This window comes from Myiozetetes cayanensis, unplaced genomic scaffold (genome assembly GCF_022539395.1).
Source record: "Myiozetetes cayanensis isolate MyiCay16 unplaced genomic scaffold, myiCay2020 scf1, whole genome shotgun sequence".
Classification (NCBI taxonomy): domain Eukaryota; kingdom Metazoa; phylum Chordata; class Aves; order Passeriformes; family Tyrannidae; genus Myiozetetes; species Myiozetetes cayanensis.
In genome coordinates, this window is record NW_026086604.1 from 68,807,162 (window position 1) to 68,825,001 (window position 17,840).

The window sequence follows — 17,840 nt, forward strand, 5'->3', positions numbered from 1 at the left end:
TAAAAATTACTGTAACTGCTTCAGATTGTAACATTTCTCTTCAAGCCCTTCTACCTGCAAGTACCTCTACAGCAACGGTGCATATCAGGGGAAAGTTGAACTCTCATTCTCCTCCACACCAACTGTTTTGTTTCTACATGGTTCTAACAACAATGAAAAGTAGAGAACTATGCACCAAAAATCCACATTCTTAATCCTTACTTTCCCCTTCCCGATTTTTTTCATCTTTCAAGAAAATAGAACAAGTGCCAGGGTGTTTAATGCAGTGATTGAGTCAGGAACTCTTTGTAAGTATTTCTGTGTGATGGTTTGTTGTGTCAAGCTTTGATCTGCAGCAGGGTTTGGTCGAAAGCACACTCTTGCTGGCTGATGAAAATGCAAAGTGCACCATATCTATTCAAGTATACATTTAGAATAGGAAATTTACAGCTATAAGCCATTTGAAACAGCTTCACAGAAACTGCATTTGATGTTCTGGTAATTTATTCAGTGGGGTTTGAAACTTTGGGCCTTGTGTGGCGTTCACTTGCTCTGTGAGGTTTCTTGCTCTTCAGCACAAGCCCCAGAGACTCAGTTTCTCCCAGTCCTCCTTTCTAAACAGGTTTCTAGTAGTCTGCTTAGCAGCTACAGGTTATTTTGCTGTTTGGCTTATTCCTATAGACCTGACCTAATAAAACAGCAACACCAATACTTTTAGGTATAGCAGCTAATCATGTGTGTTTCACCTCAATGATTCCCTGTTTGTGCAGCAATGATGAGAAGTATTTCACACCACTGAAATCAGAAGTCTTGTGCTAGCTTTTCTCCCTAATTTTCCTCTTAGTATATGTGAACATATTTAAAAATAATTAATCAGTAGAACTTTTGATATATTTTCAAATAAACCTCAGTTGTGGATTTTTTGAATAATATTGTGTTAGCTTGAACTTGGTGTCCAATTGCAGATCTCAATGGATATACCTCTGTATGTGGAAATAGCAATCAGAATTGTCTAGTGACCAGTGTAAAAATGCTATGTGGGCTTTAGCCATCAACTCATAGACCAGAATTGTTACCAAATGCATTAATACTGTGATCTGTAATAGAATGTGAATACTAAATTACAGGGAATACATGAGCTGCTTATATGACAAAATATTTCTGCAGAAACCATTCAGTGACTAATCAAAACTAGCACTTTCTTAACACTTCAATGCTTGCTTTTGCAGAAGTATCTCCATCTTGTAACAAATAGTTTGCTGCTGGTAGTTCAAAAGCATGTGCATGCCTATATATCAATATGCAAAAAGTACTGTATAGAGACATGTTTGTGATTCATGAGTTAGAAGTGGGGAGCACAGCTAATATTCTAGCTCTTACTGCCTAAGTAGTTTTATTACCTTAGAAATTATAGTTAAAATCTCTAGATACATCTTTTTTTTAAAATGTATTTTATAATGGTTCTTAAATCAAAATCGTATAGTATTTTATGTTGCTTAATATTAGTAAGATAAGACATGATGATCCTTGTGATCCCTTCCAACTCAGTATATTCTATGGTTCTATGACTTTGTTCCACTAGAAGTGGGAAGGAAAAATAATATATTATGTATACATCTTTATGTGGAAGTGAAAACCCAGATGGTAGAAACATTTATTCTCTTAATTTAATTTTAAATTGGAAAAATAATAACATCAAAGAAAAATCTCTCAGGCACTTGGTTTCATGCAAATTAATAGGGCTTTTTAATCTGCTGTTTAATTTATTTCCCCTTCAATTATTTTTTTAGGTAATAAGGAAAATATCTGGATGCATATTGATGCAGCCTATGCTGGGAGTGCATTCATCTGCCCTGAATTCAGGCATCTTTTAAATGGAGTGGAGGTGAATGGTGTTTTTTCTCTAAAAGCCTGCTAAAACCTTGCTCTTTGTGTGTTGTTTATGCATCCAAGAAAAATGAATCTTCCAGAATCTCTGAGTAAGCTGCACCTCAAATCCCTGTACATTCTATTACATTACTTAAGTTTATATAATTTTTACTGTTTTATACTGGGAGTATGCAAGTTACCCCACTATGCAGAAGTTTCTCATTCAGAATAACAAGTAGTAGTGAATCAACAAAGTGTCTTACAAAATAGAAAAGTGGAACTTTTTCCCAAATATCCCAAATGACACATTTATAGAAGCCTTACATATACACACAAAATTATTCTTACAAAAATGTTATGTCTCATTATGTCATTATGTTTGATTTTTTTCTTACATCCTGAAAGTCGTATAGGATAGAGCCAGTAGCTCTATCTCGAACAGACAGGGTTTAATAACCAAGAGAGCTAAATGAAATATTCCCCCAACAGCACTCCTGTTCCTTTTTCCTCCCCTTGCTGAGCTACTTGGCATTCAGTTGCTTAGATAAGAATACTTCAATTTCCTGCTGCTCCCCTCAGACAGTCAGATAAGTCCTTGTCTTCCACGTCAGTGGAGAAAATATTACTGTTTGGTAAAGCCAGAAGTTTAAACACAGCACTGATAGGTAGTGACTAATGAAGAAGAGGAGGGAAAACCCCCTCACAAATAAAGCATTTCTTTCTGTCTCTTTTTTTATCAGCAAATGAAGCTTGTTGTAATTTCCTGTGTGGGAATATTTTTTAAATTATTGTTATTGGTTCCTGTAGGAAATGAAACAGCATCCCTTGTCTGGGCAGCATTTGTCATAGGAGTAAATATTTAACCACCATGAATGAGTTTTCTACCATACCTAGTACAGGGTGATAGCTAGATAGATATATAGATAGATAGACAGATCATCTTCTCTTATTAGAGTAATTGTTAATTGTTTACAGATGACAGGGAAGGTTATGAGAAGCAAATGAGAACATAAAAGTGCTGTAAGGTGCTGCCAGGCCCTCATCTCTCTTTTTTAAGGCTGATGACTTCTGCCTTTGTTAAAACAGAAAACATGGATGAAGCCTTTCCCACATGATGTTCATCTTACCTACCTGGGATTTTTCTGATGCCACACCTAAACATATCTCAAGTAAACTGGGCCTGGCACATTATGTGTATAAACATGTATTGCCAGTCCTTATTCTTTGGTAGTATTTCTTTTGACTTAGATGAAAAACTAATTTCTACTGAAAGAAAATACCCTATCAGTAAAAAAACCAAAACCAACAATCCCCAAACATTTCCTAGTCAGTTGTAATTTTATGAATAAATGTGATGTGCAGATGCTGAATTAACTAAATCATTTGTCTCTGTATATTTGAATTTTGTGTGTGTATGTTTAATGCTCTTGGAAACAGAAAGCTTAGTGAATTTTTATTGGAAAACGTGATATGAACCACAGTGAATGTTTCTGAGTATACAGATTTATTTATTTATTTACAATGAGATATGTACTTTTCCTTAACATACATATCTAAAAAGTATAATTGTTAACAAATACTCAAAATGTTGATAATGCTAATAGCCTAACTGCACACCTAAGATGAACTGCATTCCCAAAATGAATGAAGATTTAACTAAAACAGTTACTAACTAAGGTGACACCAGCATGAACATTATAAAGACCCAATTCAAGAATTCATTTGTAGTTAAGGGGTACAGAGACAATATTACACTGCTGTATCATTAGCACATGGATACTTTTCTCTTTCATAATTCGGTTTTTATTTATCCATTCTCAGTTTGCAGATTCATTTAACTTTAATCCTCACAAATGGCTCCTAGTGAATTTTGACTGCTCTGCTATGTGGTAAGTATTACAGTTAAAGAAAACATTGCAAGGGGAAAAAATCACATTATATTAGTCTGCCCTTCTACCAGTAAACATTTTTTTACGTTTCTCTATTGAAATGAGGAGAACTGGATAGCTTCAAGTCTTGTAAATTATTCACAAAATTCCCTTTTATTTAATCCAAGTTTCAAAAATGTGAAATTTAGAAATAGGCATTATGTTCCAGAAAGAGAGAGAGAAGTCCTAAAAAGTCTGCAGATTCATACTTGGTCCATTTTGGGACTGTTTAAAAACATAAATGAAAAACTTAATTTAGGGATATCAGTGCAACAAACAATATGCTAAACAGAGCTTTTTATTTTTCTTTTCCATAAAATTTCTTTTTGTTTAAGCTTTTGTCTTTTAAAAGCCTTTCTAAAAATGTTTGAGATTTGGCTGATGAAAAGCAGCTGATTTCAAAAAGGACTGTTTATATAATTTTGTACTGACTTTCAATTTCCCCAAATGACAGCAGAGACAACATTTTGATATAAAAAGATGCCAAAATAGAAACCCATAGACATACTTTCAAACAAACCAAAGTACCATACCAGTAATAATAGCATGGTTTTGTTAAAACTATTCCATAATAAATGATCCTATTGTGTCCCAAACTAGATGTTTACCAGCATCACAATTAAACAGCTATTCAGTAAATGCAGACTATTTATCAAAATTAAGTGAAAACATTCATTTCATTTATAATGGAACAAAATTTGCGAAAATGAGAAAAAGGAAGGAAAAACTGAATGTTAAAAAGAAGACTCCAAAACAGCATGCAGAGATAGGTCACGTTATTTAAAAGAAGAATAAATGTGAGACAGTAATCACTCAGTTGCTTTTGGTTAACCTCTGTCTCTTTTAATATCCCCAGCAAAGCTGACTTTTCAGGTGACATTTTTTACATAAATATTTTAGTTGATATAGGTATTGCAAATATTCCAAGCCATTATGATCTTTTTTTTCTTTTCCTTAGGGTAAATGGCTTACATTTTGACCCTAATTCGTTAGTAGTGGCAGTGATTAACCCATCGCTCCAGTTTATAATTACCTCATAACATGCTGTGTCTCTGTGTATTTGGAAATAGGAAAACAATGAAACAAACTCCTTTGCTAGTTTCTCCTTTCTTTTTCCCTTTACTCAAAGATATGTTAAAAAAAATAGCCACCTGCAAGTAAGACAGTACACTATAATTCTCTTTAGTGTTTGTAGAACAATTAGGGTACAGAGTCTAGTCCCTAAATTTTAATTTCTCATTAATTCTGCTTTCCCTGAAGACCCCATGGAACTATGTTAAAAGTGTTTTACCTGGCTTTCCAGGAAAACAAGGTATATCCAATCCCACTGTGACTTCCATCTCAGGTGATTTAACTTCTTTGTAGCAAAGCTTAGAATGTTTGTTTTCGTAGATAGGAAGATTCCATTACAAGGAATCTCAAGGGGCTTTACAATGCCTCCTTACTCAAAGTCTCACTATTACAGCCAAACAGGCTGCATTTCAGCAAGGCATTTATGTATAGATGTTATTCACTTAATAAAGAATGAAATGTACACATAAACTCTTTGACTTGAAGCCAAAACCACTGTCCAGCTAACTCTAGGACACATGTTCAACATTTACCTCTCTTAACAACTATTACACTGCCTAAAAGGGTGAAATTTGATAAGAAAGGATGAAGAAACATGGTGTGAAAAAGTAATTGTGAAGGATACATAGTCCTCTTAGGATCCATGGGAAGTATTAAGCATGATATTGTAGTAACATGGAAAGAGTTCAGTAAACACTGAACATCATTTCCGGATTAAAGTAATATGAGTTCCTTTGATGGGCAGGCTTCTAAATAACCCAGGCTTCTCAGCACTTTCCCCACTAAACACTTGCATTTCTTTTTGCTGCTGATTAAGATAATCTAGCCATTAGATCTGTAATGTAATTATTTAACTACTCAGTGCAATATGTGGTACTGATATAATTTTGGATTTGGAGGCAATTTCATTATAAACCTTTTGTAAAATATTCTCAGTCTTCTTGATGTACAGAAAAGAGCAGTCAGTTTCCTAGAAAAAGAAATTTAATATGGCCATTCCAAGAAGTGCGTATTTTCTATACTCAAGAGTCCTTTGGAGACTTTGCCTTGAAACTACCAGTCAGTTTTGCCTCACTTGTTCACTTGCTACTCTGGAATATTATAAAATGGGAAGAAGTGTCTTCATTCAGAGAGAGTGAAAATAATAATCTTTCAAAGTCTTGGTATTCTTGGTTTTTTATTACTCTTTTCAGGGCTTAAGTGTTAACTTTTGGTTGGGAAGGGTGTTTTAGTATTTGGAAGGAAGGTGCTTACAGAAGATGCTTATCTGTAGATCACAGAGCACAGAATGGCTAAGGTTGGAAGGGAACTTAAAGATCATCTAAGTCCAACCAAGTGTATGGTTTCAAAGCCATGTATCTCTTCTGTTTCAGCCCCTCTAATACTGCTTAGCCTATTAACTCTCTCTTGTAATTCAGCCACCTGCTGCAACAGGTAATCAACCTGGGCACCCTCTGTGCAGGTACCAGCCTTTTCTCCAGTAGAAGTATCTGGGCATCCATTGCAAACTGCCACCTGTACTGATGTCTCCTTCCTTACCACTTCAGTCTGGGCTTGAGCAGCAGTCTTCTCAGGGGCTGTCTGAGTAGACACACTGGGTTTGGCTCCGAGGTTAGTGCCCACCATTATGGCAGAGACCTACAGCACTCAGTCCTCTGGTGTGGACCTCCTGAGCACTCAGCACTTACCTGAGGTGTGGACCTACTTGCAGGTTGCAGCACCCTTCCTGCATTCCCTGCTTACATGAACTGCCACTCAAACTGCAATGTCACATCCTTCTGACGTGATCCGTCATTCGGCCAGGGGTATTTGCAAAGTAAGTTAAGAACACCACTCCTGTCACAGAATCACAGAATATGCCAAGTTGGAAGGGATCCACAAGGATCATTGAGTCCAACCCTTAGCCCTGCACAGGACCATCCCAAGAGTCACACCATGTGACTTAGAGTAACATCCAAATTCTTCCTGACCTCTTTGAGTTTTAGTGTTGGGAGCACTTCCCTGGGGAGCCTGTTCCAGGACTCAACCTCCGTCTGCGGAAAGAACCTTTTTCTAATATCCAACCTAAAGCTCCCCTGACACACTTTGGGCCTTTCCTTCAGGTGCTGTCACTGGTCAGCAGAGAGAAGAGATCAGTGTCTGCCCTTCCTCTTCCCCTCAAGAGGAAGTTGTGGACTGCAATGAGGTCTCCTGTCAATCTCCTCTTCTCTGGGCTGAACAGACCAAATGCCCTCAGCTGCTCCTCATACGGCTTCCCCTCAAGGCCCTTCACCATCCTTGTTTCCCTTCTTTGCATATTCTTTAATAGCTTAAAATCTTTCTTATATTGTGGTGCCCAAAACTGCACACAATATTCAAGGTGAGGCTGCCCCAGTACAGAGCACAGTGGGACAATCCTCTCCCTCAATCAGCTGGAGATGCTTTGCCTGATGCCCCCCAAGGCACGCAGTTGGCCCTCCTGGCTGCCAGGGCACTGCTGACTCACATTCAACTTGCTTTCGACCAGGATCCTCAGCTCTCTTTCCATGACACAGCTTTCCAGCACCTCATTCCCCAGTCTGTACGAACATCCAGGGTTACCCCATCCCAGGTGCAGAATCCAGCACTTTTCCTTCTTTCACTTCATATGATTGGTGATTGCCCCACTCTCTAATTTGTTGAGGTCTCTCTGCAGGGCCTCCCTGCTTTCTAGGGAGTCAACAGCTCCTCCCAGTTTTGTTATCATCTGCAGACTTGCTTGGTATCCCTTCCAGTCCTGTGTCCAAGTCATTTATGAAGATGTTGAAGAGCACAGGGCCCAAGATGGAGCCCTGTGGAACCCCACTAGTGACAGGTCCCCAGACTGATGTCACCCAATTCACTATTACCCTCTGTGCTTGACCTGTGAGCCAATTGCTCACTTACCTCATGATGTGTTTATGCAGCTCTTTTTCCTGTCTGAGATAGGTGCATCCTCTCAGGTGTCAGTGGACCAGGTGTTGAGTAGATCATCCCATTTGTGGTCAAAAACTACAGAATTTGTCCAGTTCACCAACCCCAGAGCCACTCATTGACCTGATGGATCTGCCTATTCCTATCAATATTATTTCTTGTTACTGGAAGAATTGAGGAAACTGTTCACTACCTGTGCTCCTGATCCCTCTACAATTGTCCCAGGACCCTGAAATCCCTTTTGATTGCCCTTGGACTTCTCTTTGTTATTTCATTGCTGCCAGTTTGAACAACCAATGGCACATATTAATCAGAGGGCCTTACTAGACTGGAGTTCACCAGTAATGTCCCTTGTCCAGACCACACAAGCGCTTACTGCAAACTTCAAATACATAGGGTGAAATCTAGGCATGGTGTATAGAGGTGCAACTCAAGTGGTTTGTACACATTGATGTCCAGGCTTTGGATTTATTTTAGTAATCCTTTTAGATAGTTTTTCATGGTTGCCAGATTAAGACCTGTGAAATCTCCTTTTAAAAAAGCAGTGACATCACCAAGGAAGTACAAGATGGTAGCATTTTTATGTCTTCTAAACTAGATGTTCCTGCAGAGTAGTTATCTATTCCATTGTTAAACAGAGGAGAAATTAAGCTGTCACAAAACAAATAAGTACATTGCTTGTAATTTGAATTAGTTGCATACAGAATGAGCTAATGAAACACGAATATATCAAAGTAATCAAGCATATCAAATAAACTACAGTAGAACAACTTAAGGTTTGTTAAAAATATTTACCCTAATTAAACCTGCTTTCAGTTAATAGTTTCTTCCTTCTCTCCACAGGACATTTCCAGCACACAAATAAGTTATTAATTGTTTTTATTGAGAGCATTCTGAAAGTTTGTTGCTATTTTCATGTGCATAAGCTTACTTATCTTCAGCTACATACTTTCCATACCTGAAGGAAAGCACTTAGCTGTTAACCTTGGTACTTCCCTGGCCATTAGTCATAGAGAGGCTTTTTGTTTGTTTGTATAAGATGTTTTATGACCATGTGAATGAGAGCTGGGAGTATGTACCGTCTTTATAAATACACAGTATAAATAAATATATATATAAATGTGCATTTATAAATGCACAGTAAAATATTGGAAATTAAATTTTTCCTTAGAAATTTACAATTTCACATTGAAACCACAGGAAAATAAAAGGTTTGGACTTTGGTCATTTAGAGCATTCCCGCGTTGATACAACTTTTGCTTACTTTGTAATATATTTATAGGCCTAATATAATGATGTAGCAGTCTTTGCCTTTTTTGATTTATGGTTTCTTCTTCTTCTGCCTCTATAAACCCCAACATTTGTGGAGGTGAGTCAGTCTTACACAGCGTGAAGCACGAACGAGAAAAAATCTTGTTGTTAACCATTGGCAAAACATAGCTTATTCTCTCTAAAAGGGACACACTGGCTTTTGAACCTCAGTCCAGTCACACCACCCCTAGCTGGCAATAGTAAGGTATGCTTCTCAGTGTTACATTGTGCTGTAGCATGTCTGTCAGTAATTGTGTATTGGATCCAGCTAAGGGCATGGTGGTGCAAGAGGGAAGCCTGAGTCTGGACCGGGTGGCTTGTCCCTACCAGTGGCTGCAGCATGGAGAGACAGGGGCCAGCATCCACAAAGCCTCCCCGCGGCTGTGCACGGTGTTTAGGAAGCAACAGCTCTTCCCACGCAGCTTTGTACTGCAGTAATTTCAAGACAACTTCTGTTGACTGCAAACATTAACATTGCTTCAGCTAGTCTCACATTCTGGTGTGAGTGTCTATCACCATAAAAAGATCCTCTATGTCTGTTTCTTGTCTGTTTTTAAATATGCAGTCGTGCAGTCATGCTGCCCGTTCCTGCTGAGCCTTACACTTAACTACTTGTAAGTACAGTACTGATATGGCTGTGAAAAAGCACTGAAAATGGCACAGGCTGTGCTCAGGAAATATGCCAGTTTAAACACATTCAATTTGACTTCACTTCTTGTGGAAATAAAATCCCTTAAATTTCTATTCCTAAATTTCTCAATTTGATTTTTTTCTTTTTTTTTCTTTTTTTTATACAGGGTGAAAAAAAGATCAGATTTAATAGGTGCCTTTAAATTAGAACCTCTTTACCTGCAGCATCACCATCAGGAGTCTGGTAATTTTACAGCTAAATGAGATTATTGTTATTTTGTTCCCACATTGATATTTAATGGAAAAAAAAGGACTTAAGGTGAAAACTGAAATTCTTAAAACTACCTAAGTTGTTTAGGAGCCTATTTCCATTTTCTGAGTGCCTGAGGGAGTTAAGCTTATTAAAGTGCAAGTATTTGTTTAATGAGATTTTAGTTAGTTAAAAGTAATAGAAGGAAGGTAATTTTATAAAGCATTATATTACTATTTTTGTGCTGGGATTTCCCCAGTTCCAGACTTACCATTGATTCTTTATAGGAGTGTTGAGAAAATTCTTTATGGTCTTTTGGCTGTCAGATAAACATATTACTGGGTGCTGAGTTTCAAGCTCCTTAACCTGCCTTCCCCAACATATCTTTCTCCAGAATGGTTTCAGGATCTAATTTGGTTTTAAAGTGTGTGACTTTTTTCTTAGCTATTTGTGTAATCCCTGATTCAAATTTTTCAAAAACCCACGTAAGGAGCAAAAATTCCCAGAAGCCACAAAGAAGATGCTGTCTCTGCTATATTTTTGAGCCTTCTGTGACATCATCCTGTAGCTCTCATGTTCTTACACTGGCTGTAGAGGAAAGCAGTAAGAGCAGACTATCTGTCTTGTACAAAATGCTCATGAAAGCTCTTCACAAAATGCTCACAAAGAACTTACAAATCTTAGGCTCTGTACAAAGCTCCTTAATGGATTAGTGCTGCTCCTGCACATACGTAGAAACTGCAGAATGATATTTGCCATCTTGAAGCCCATTTTTACACATTTGGTTATTAACTGAATAATTGTGAAGAAGGTCACAGCAGTGCAGTGTCAACATGTGGTGGAAGTTCTCTCATAACTTTCTCAAGAGGGTGAATCATACGTGGATGCTCTTACCATATACTCAATCTCATATTTTTCCTGGAATTGTTGGTCCCAACCTGCATTCAGAAGTGTATCCTGAGTACTTTATCTCCTCTCTGTTATGGCTATGAACTCATTGACATTTAAATTAATACCATCCAGAATTCCACCATTCACTAAAAAACCCTAGGAGAAAATGGATTCCTGTGCCTTAATCCTGAACTGGCATAAATCTTGCATTTTATTTCTTTTGTCCATTTCTAAGCAATGCAAATACAGTGCAGTAAACAGGAACATGCAGTAATTCTGCATGTTCACCCAGCTGAGGTTCACCCTCTAAAAGCTAAAATTGTTAAGAAAATAATATGTACCCTTTTTTTGCCTTTTTAAATGAAAAATACAAGTTACAGCAAATACATTTAAGGCACAAGTTTTTACATACGTTAAAAATATTTACATACTTTAAAAATATTTCTTTTCAGGAGAAAAAAAATCCAGCCTTAACTAAAGTGAAAATACATTCTTGTGACAACTGACAATGATGATACGAGAGCCTCAGACCTTCTCCAGGTTAAATAACCACAAGAAAATCAAGCCTTTCTTAAAAGTAGGGTGCCATTAGTAAGGATATCTAGTTGACCTGAAAACTTTATCACTTCAGTTATATAAAAAGTTGTTCAGCCTTCATCTTGCCTTCAGAAGCAGTGAGAGCATGTTCTATGATCTGACATAATGATTTCAAAGAGATCAGCTGATTAATAGCAGCCTAGTAATGCTAATTTTTTTCTATTCTCTATTCTCATTTAGTATCAATTTTTGCAAGGAGTTGGACAACACTTTTCAAATGCAAATGTCTCTAGTTAAACTTCCAACCCACACTTACGCCTTCAATAAATGTAGTCAAATTTGCTACACATTTACTACACAAAGGTGCTACAGTCCCTATTGATCCCTGTGTGATTATGAGATGTCAGCACTCCTGGAAGTATGACTTGTCTAATGGAGGGTCTTATTTTCTGAGTATGTCTCAGATCTGAGAATTCCCATCATGGTTTACAAAGCAAATGAAGTAGTATTTTTGAATTCACTCATCTCTCACTCAGGAATTTAAATGAGTGGAAAAATATCTCTATCTGTGAGCAATTATTCTTAATAACCATATGGCAATTATGTGTGTCCCCAAGGGGAAAGTCTTTATTTTGTCATTAATTATAATTTTATGTGATTTGCATCATCACACCGGGAAGATTATACTAGCTTGCCTGACAGCCCAGGATATAGGTCAAATCCTAATGGCAGTGTTAGAAGAATGCAGCTTTATACTTCATTGTGAACACTATGTATGCTCCCACAATGCAATTCCTCCTGGTTAAATACAGATGTAAGACTAAGGCTCGTAATCAAGGAATCAAGGACTAAGCATTGATTACATTCTGCTTCACAGCTTGTGAAAGGCGTTGTTGTGTATCATTAGACATAGCCCCTTGCAGGAGCGTAGGATTATTTATCTGTCACCAGTTGCTTTCCTCTCTTTGCTACCAGTCTTGCAGCTTTCAAACAGAAATGGCTGCTACAATGCAGAAGAATATGAATATTATCAGTTTACCTCGTTAAGGTGAAAAAAAAAAAAAAAAAAGTTGAGACAACCACATTCATTTCCTCAGGTCCAGGAACAGGTTAATGATTGTTGGTTGGTGTGTGTGTGTTTTTACCACCTGCTAACCAACACAGTAACAGGTTCAAGAACCCATTGACTATCTGTTACAGGGAAAGAAGGACCATGTTTTTTCCTATGTTTTGGCTGCATAGATGAGAGAACATCAGCAAGAGAGCTTGTAAGACAGGAAATAGTCCTTTTTTGCTGGTTTTTTATTATCTCCTAGGAAACATAAAGCCTGAAAATTATGTAAATGACAGACTGGTCAAATTCAGAAGCTACAGTTCTATATAGTACCTTGCAGTTCACAATTCCATGAGCACTTAGCATTTTCCCTAAGAATTCAAGTACGTACTTGCCCATGAAGCTTATATGACATGGCAGAGTAATAAAGCAGAATAAGGAAGCTAAGCAGATGTTTCCTAAAGAAATGCTTTAAATTTTACATCTCTTAAATTTCTGTCACTGACTTACAGCAAGTAACTATGTTACGATTCCCTTTACTATGAAATCAGTTTAATTACCTTATTACAAGAAAAAGTAGATGCGTCTTGACACTGTGTGTTTATATAAAGGATAATTAATAATGCCCTCTATTTGTCTCTCTGGACTGCTTTGTGGCTTGGTCAGTCTGTGTTTATAATGAGCTTTCACTACAACAAATGAAAAGCCACAAAAAGTACAGAGTAGTATTGTCCAAGCAGGAAGAGGTCAAATTCTGAGTCAATGTTTCCAGTCATTTATTAGACGTGCTGAAGAATTAGCAACAAATATGAGTATAAAAGGTAGTTAGAAGTGGATTATTTTAAGTTCCCAGTTCACTAGGCTAAAGGTAAATGACATTTCACAGCAGAGAATGAGTGATGAAGTGAGTTTTGGGATTCTGCAAATTGTTTAAAACAAAATTAGTGGTAGTTGTTTTATCTGCTGCCTGCTTATAAACATAGTATTTGGTCTGTCATCTCCACAGCATCTGCAGTATAAAAGAAAGGAAAATTGTGTTTCTTCTCTAAAAGGGCTTAATTTGTTAGTGGCATATTCTGACTAGCTAGGGAATGAAGGTTATTACAAGCACCTTTATTTAACATGCTACCAGCTATCCTACTAGTTACTTAGGGGTCCTGTTGATACTGATGATGCTGAAATTTGTACCAGATGGAAAGTGTAGCTAAGATACAGCTTTTTAATTAACATTAGAATGATTGAAGGCTTTGGCTATTGTGATGATGCAATATGAACATTTTTTCTTTGATTTCCAGGTCTTGTAACAGATTATCGGGTAAGTACAGCATCAGTGTAATAATTAATACTTGTATACACTTGTATATACTTGTATATACTGGTATTTTCAGGACTTTTATTTTCCATTACTATCATAAACCTAAAAAAATTTATGTTTCTTTCTAGTAAGGATGCAGCTTGCTAAGTTTTTAACATTTCTCAAACTGAAATTTTAAACTCTGTTTTTTGAAAACCAAATTGTTTAAAGGCAGAAATGGTCTTCATGTGCAAAATCTCAAGGTTCAGGAAGTAGAAAGAAATGTCCTAAAGTTGTGGGTTTTTTTTTTCTTTAACATAGTGAATATCACAATTTAAAAATAAAAATAAAAGCATATGCATTTTAATCTTTAATCCATGGAAGCATTGTTGTTTTGAAATGGAAAAAGGGCCTGTCATTATAGATGCTAGCCCCACAACTGCAAACAAGCCAATGTAACAAGCTTCCAACATACTTATTTTTCTAAAGCCTTTGAGGAGAATCCAGGATGCACAAATATAATTTGACTTGCCATGTGACCCTTCCGTTCTGACACCAGGGCATTAAAACAGGAATAGATATTCCTACTATTATTTGACCCACCTCTAGGAACTGCCTGTGGCAATGTGGTTCACTTCAAAACTGTTACAGAATGTAGTTTCTGCTGCAGCACTGCAGCAATGACTCCTACTAACACGGGTGCCCTCTCTTCTCGTTGGTTGCAGCACTGGCAAATCCCCCTGGGCAGGAGGTTCCGCTCCCTGAAGCTTTGGTTCGTGCTGAGGATGTACGGGGTCAAGGGGCTGCAGGAGCACATCCGCAAGGTGATTTGCTTTCTTGGGTGACTTGTGGTGGGCAGGCAAGGGAAAGTGAACTGGCTGGCTGCCTGTCTACTTTCCATGACTTCTGTACACGTCAGAAAGCACAGGCAACAGTTTGAGGCAGCTCAGTTCAACAGCTGGGGCTGCTCGTTTACCCCACGTAAGGTCACAATTCCATATCACGGCAGGATCAAAGCTGTCATCCATTTTATGTTAATCTTTAGGGAAGACAAGTCTAGGAATTTGGAATTTCTACAATATGGGACCATAGTTCCCTCGTGATTAAACCACACTCATGGTTTTATTATGGAAACACATGTATATTCATTACTTCTTTATCTTATTAATGTGCATGCATTGATAGCATGTTTAGATTATGATTAAGGGATACAGCGACTTATTTGGCATTTCTACTTCTACTGCTGCTTTGTTTCCTGTTTAAAATGCATATTTTATTTAAAAAAAGAATGTGTACAATTTACAGTTTGTTAACATTGATATGAGTACTACATTTATTCTTGATGTAAAAAGAAGAGGGTTTTAATCACTAAAAAAACCATCTGGCGCCAGTCTAAATTATATATATACTCCCTCTGTAGCAGTAAAGTCAAATTCAAGCATACCTTTCATCTTTATGAAGTTTAGGGAAACTTCTAGTTAGGGGAGATCCATGACTTGGCTCTAAATATTTACAAAAATATCCATTAGCTAAAGGTCTGGTCTAGCATAGCAACCTCCCTGCAGACACGCATTTAGTACTACATATTGGGGTACTAAACAGAAGAATTCCTAAAAAAGACTTTTTCCACTCTTGTAAAATCACTGTGTGAGGAAGTCTCTTTTGATTTGGAAAGGTTCTGGGATGGAGAATAAGATTGGTCCTTATTTTAATCACAGTATAATTTTCAATGGACTCTCCAAATATCAAAATTAGATTTTTATTCTTAATGAGGCTTTCAGAAATAAATTTTGGCAGCTATGGAATCCTGATGTACTGTCATCCTTATGTCAATCTGATATGTATCATTCTGATGAAAAATTGATATGTTTGTTATCACTTTATTTTTCTATCATTACTATTCCCAGTGGGATTCTCTCTCAGGTTAGATTTCTGAAGACTGCAATTAATTCAGTTTGTTGAATGTAAACATTGACCTGTGGCTAAATCTCATGCAATGGGATAATGAGGCTTCGAAGCCTCATTTTCAATTGCATGAGATTCTAGCTCCTACAGGTCAATATTTACATTCAACAAATTCCCTCTTTCCCTGTTTCCCTGATATTTCTCTGACTGTCCAGCCATATATCACAGCTGAAGACCAAGTTTTGATATTTGAACCATACAGTTCAGGAAGGCTAAGAAAATCAATCTTTTCTTAAAAATACTGACTCCAAAATAAAACCTTATTTGTGAAGGTAATTCAGATAACTAGATTTCCAAGGGCTTGTACAACTGAGTGTGTGTGTTTTATACATCATTAAGGACTACATTGTTCTCCAGTGTAGATATAAAAATAAGTTATGAAAGGGCAAGCGGGATAATTAAGTACAGAATTTGGCTTACTGTATACTTCTTCAAACTGGAACCATTTGTTTCTTCTCACCCCCCTGCTCATTCCCCCCAGTGTTTGCTGGTTTGATTCAGTGGGATCCAGAGCATCTTTAAAAAAAACAAAAAAAACCAGTAGTAATTTCTATCTCTAGTAAACCTCTCTGAACTCAAATTTCAAGAAATAATTGCATTTCATTTGCTCTCTGCTTTAGCAGAATTTAAGATATCTCTTGTGAGTTTTCAGACATGTTGGTAAAGTTATACCAGTAGCTGCAAAATAAAAATTAGAAATGTGTTTCATATCTTGCACATTTTACTCTCAGGAATTATCATGAGCTCCAGATACATTGTGATGGCTTTACTTTGGATGGAATAGCAATGAAGTATGTAAACCAGCCTGACACTGGTTTGTATTTTAAAACCCATACATAAGCTTCCAAATGAAAAGTAATTTTGAATTTAACTTCACTTGTTAACTGCACTTTAATATTGCTTATCCCAGTGCCTGGTCTTGAAAAATTTCTTTCTTTTAAACATGTTGTAGCTGAGCTTGTAAAAATCCCAACATAGATGCTGTGAATCACCTAGGGAAAAACAAAAAAAAAAAGGACACTTCAGTTCCTAAGTGGTGGAAAACCTGTGGGAAGATCTATGCAGTGTTTATAGATTTCTAGTTAGGCTTCTTTTGTGCAGCCAGGTATTACTTACAAAGTGATTGGAGATTTTGAATAGTGATGCGCTTCTGACATGATATAGAGCGAAAAACCACTTTTATGTTCTTAAGAAGCCACCCTATTTGTTGTGTAATTAGCAAGATTCTATATGGAAAACCAAAGACATCTGCAACAGTCTCTTCATAACCTTTTCTTTTCCTGGATCTAAACTGTCATAAAAATTATTCTTCTCTTTCTGTCTTCTTTTCTTCCCTTTTTTTATTAGTATGTTTTAAGAAAAAGATGTTTGTTATCTTTGCAGCTTTAAGGTTTACATCAGATGACTTGATAACCACTGCAATCTGGCATTTGCTTGAGGATGGCATTTAGGAACCAAAATATTCCTGGGACATGAGAGTGTGTGACTTGGATTTAGACACAGTAATTTTTTTTGTTTTCCAAACATTTGTTATGCACTCCTCTCGCACACAGCATGTCATATTAACCTATTGCAAAGTATAGGTTTCAAAGCAGTGGTAAAGGGGAGGACAGTCATCTCTGAAGGATGTGAGGAGAAACAAATACAAATTTTGGAGTCCCAAAGCCACAAAGGAGATGTACAAAGAGGGCGAAACCAACAACAATAATGATCTTCTGGACTGATTTCAACCACTCTAAGTCAGTATGAATGTGAAACTCAAATGGCCCATTTGTAAACGGTCCATTTGCAAACTGCTTGACCATCTATTACTCCTTTGTTGGTTTAAGTCCTCTCCAAGGGTTCATAAGTAACTTGAGAAATTTAGGAGTTAGTGTGCTTTTGTATGCAATCTCTATGAACATTCTGACTCAGCTGAATCCTCCTTAGGACTAGAAGTCATCAGATTACCACATGCCTCTTTCTTCACCAAGGATAATGAATTCCATTAAAAATTAACAGCAGAGTCCAAGAAATTGGAACTGTAAAGAATAGCAACGCCAGATATAGCATTTCAGCAGGGGAGTGGCACAGTCCAGGTGGCTGTTGAGAAGCCTCTTTTGACAGCATTTTCCTTCAGAGTGTAGTGGG

The 17,840-nt window shown here is 37.1% G+C and overlaps 1 protein-coding gene across 1 annotated transcript in view; it reads left to right on the top strand.

Annotated features, from left to right (window-relative positions):
- The window catches only part of DDC (dopa decarboxylase), a 70,374-nt gene that overhangs the window by 41,200 nt on the left and 11,334 nt on the right, over nucleotides 1-17,840 (top strand). The window contains exons 8-12 of the mRNA XM_050322378.1: nucleotides 1,770-1,864; nucleotides 3,670-3,737; nucleotides 9,887-9,963; nucleotides 13,747-13,766; nucleotides 14,471-14,569. Of these exons, the coding sequence (XP_050178335.1) occupies nucleotides 1,770-1,864; nucleotides 3,670-3,737; nucleotides 9,887-9,963; nucleotides 13,747-13,766; nucleotides 14,471-14,569 (359 nt within the window). The remainder of the gene's footprint in view (nucleotides 1-1,769; nucleotides 1,865-3,669; nucleotides 3,738-9,886; nucleotides 9,964-13,746; nucleotides 13,767-14,470; nucleotides 14,570-17,840) is intronic.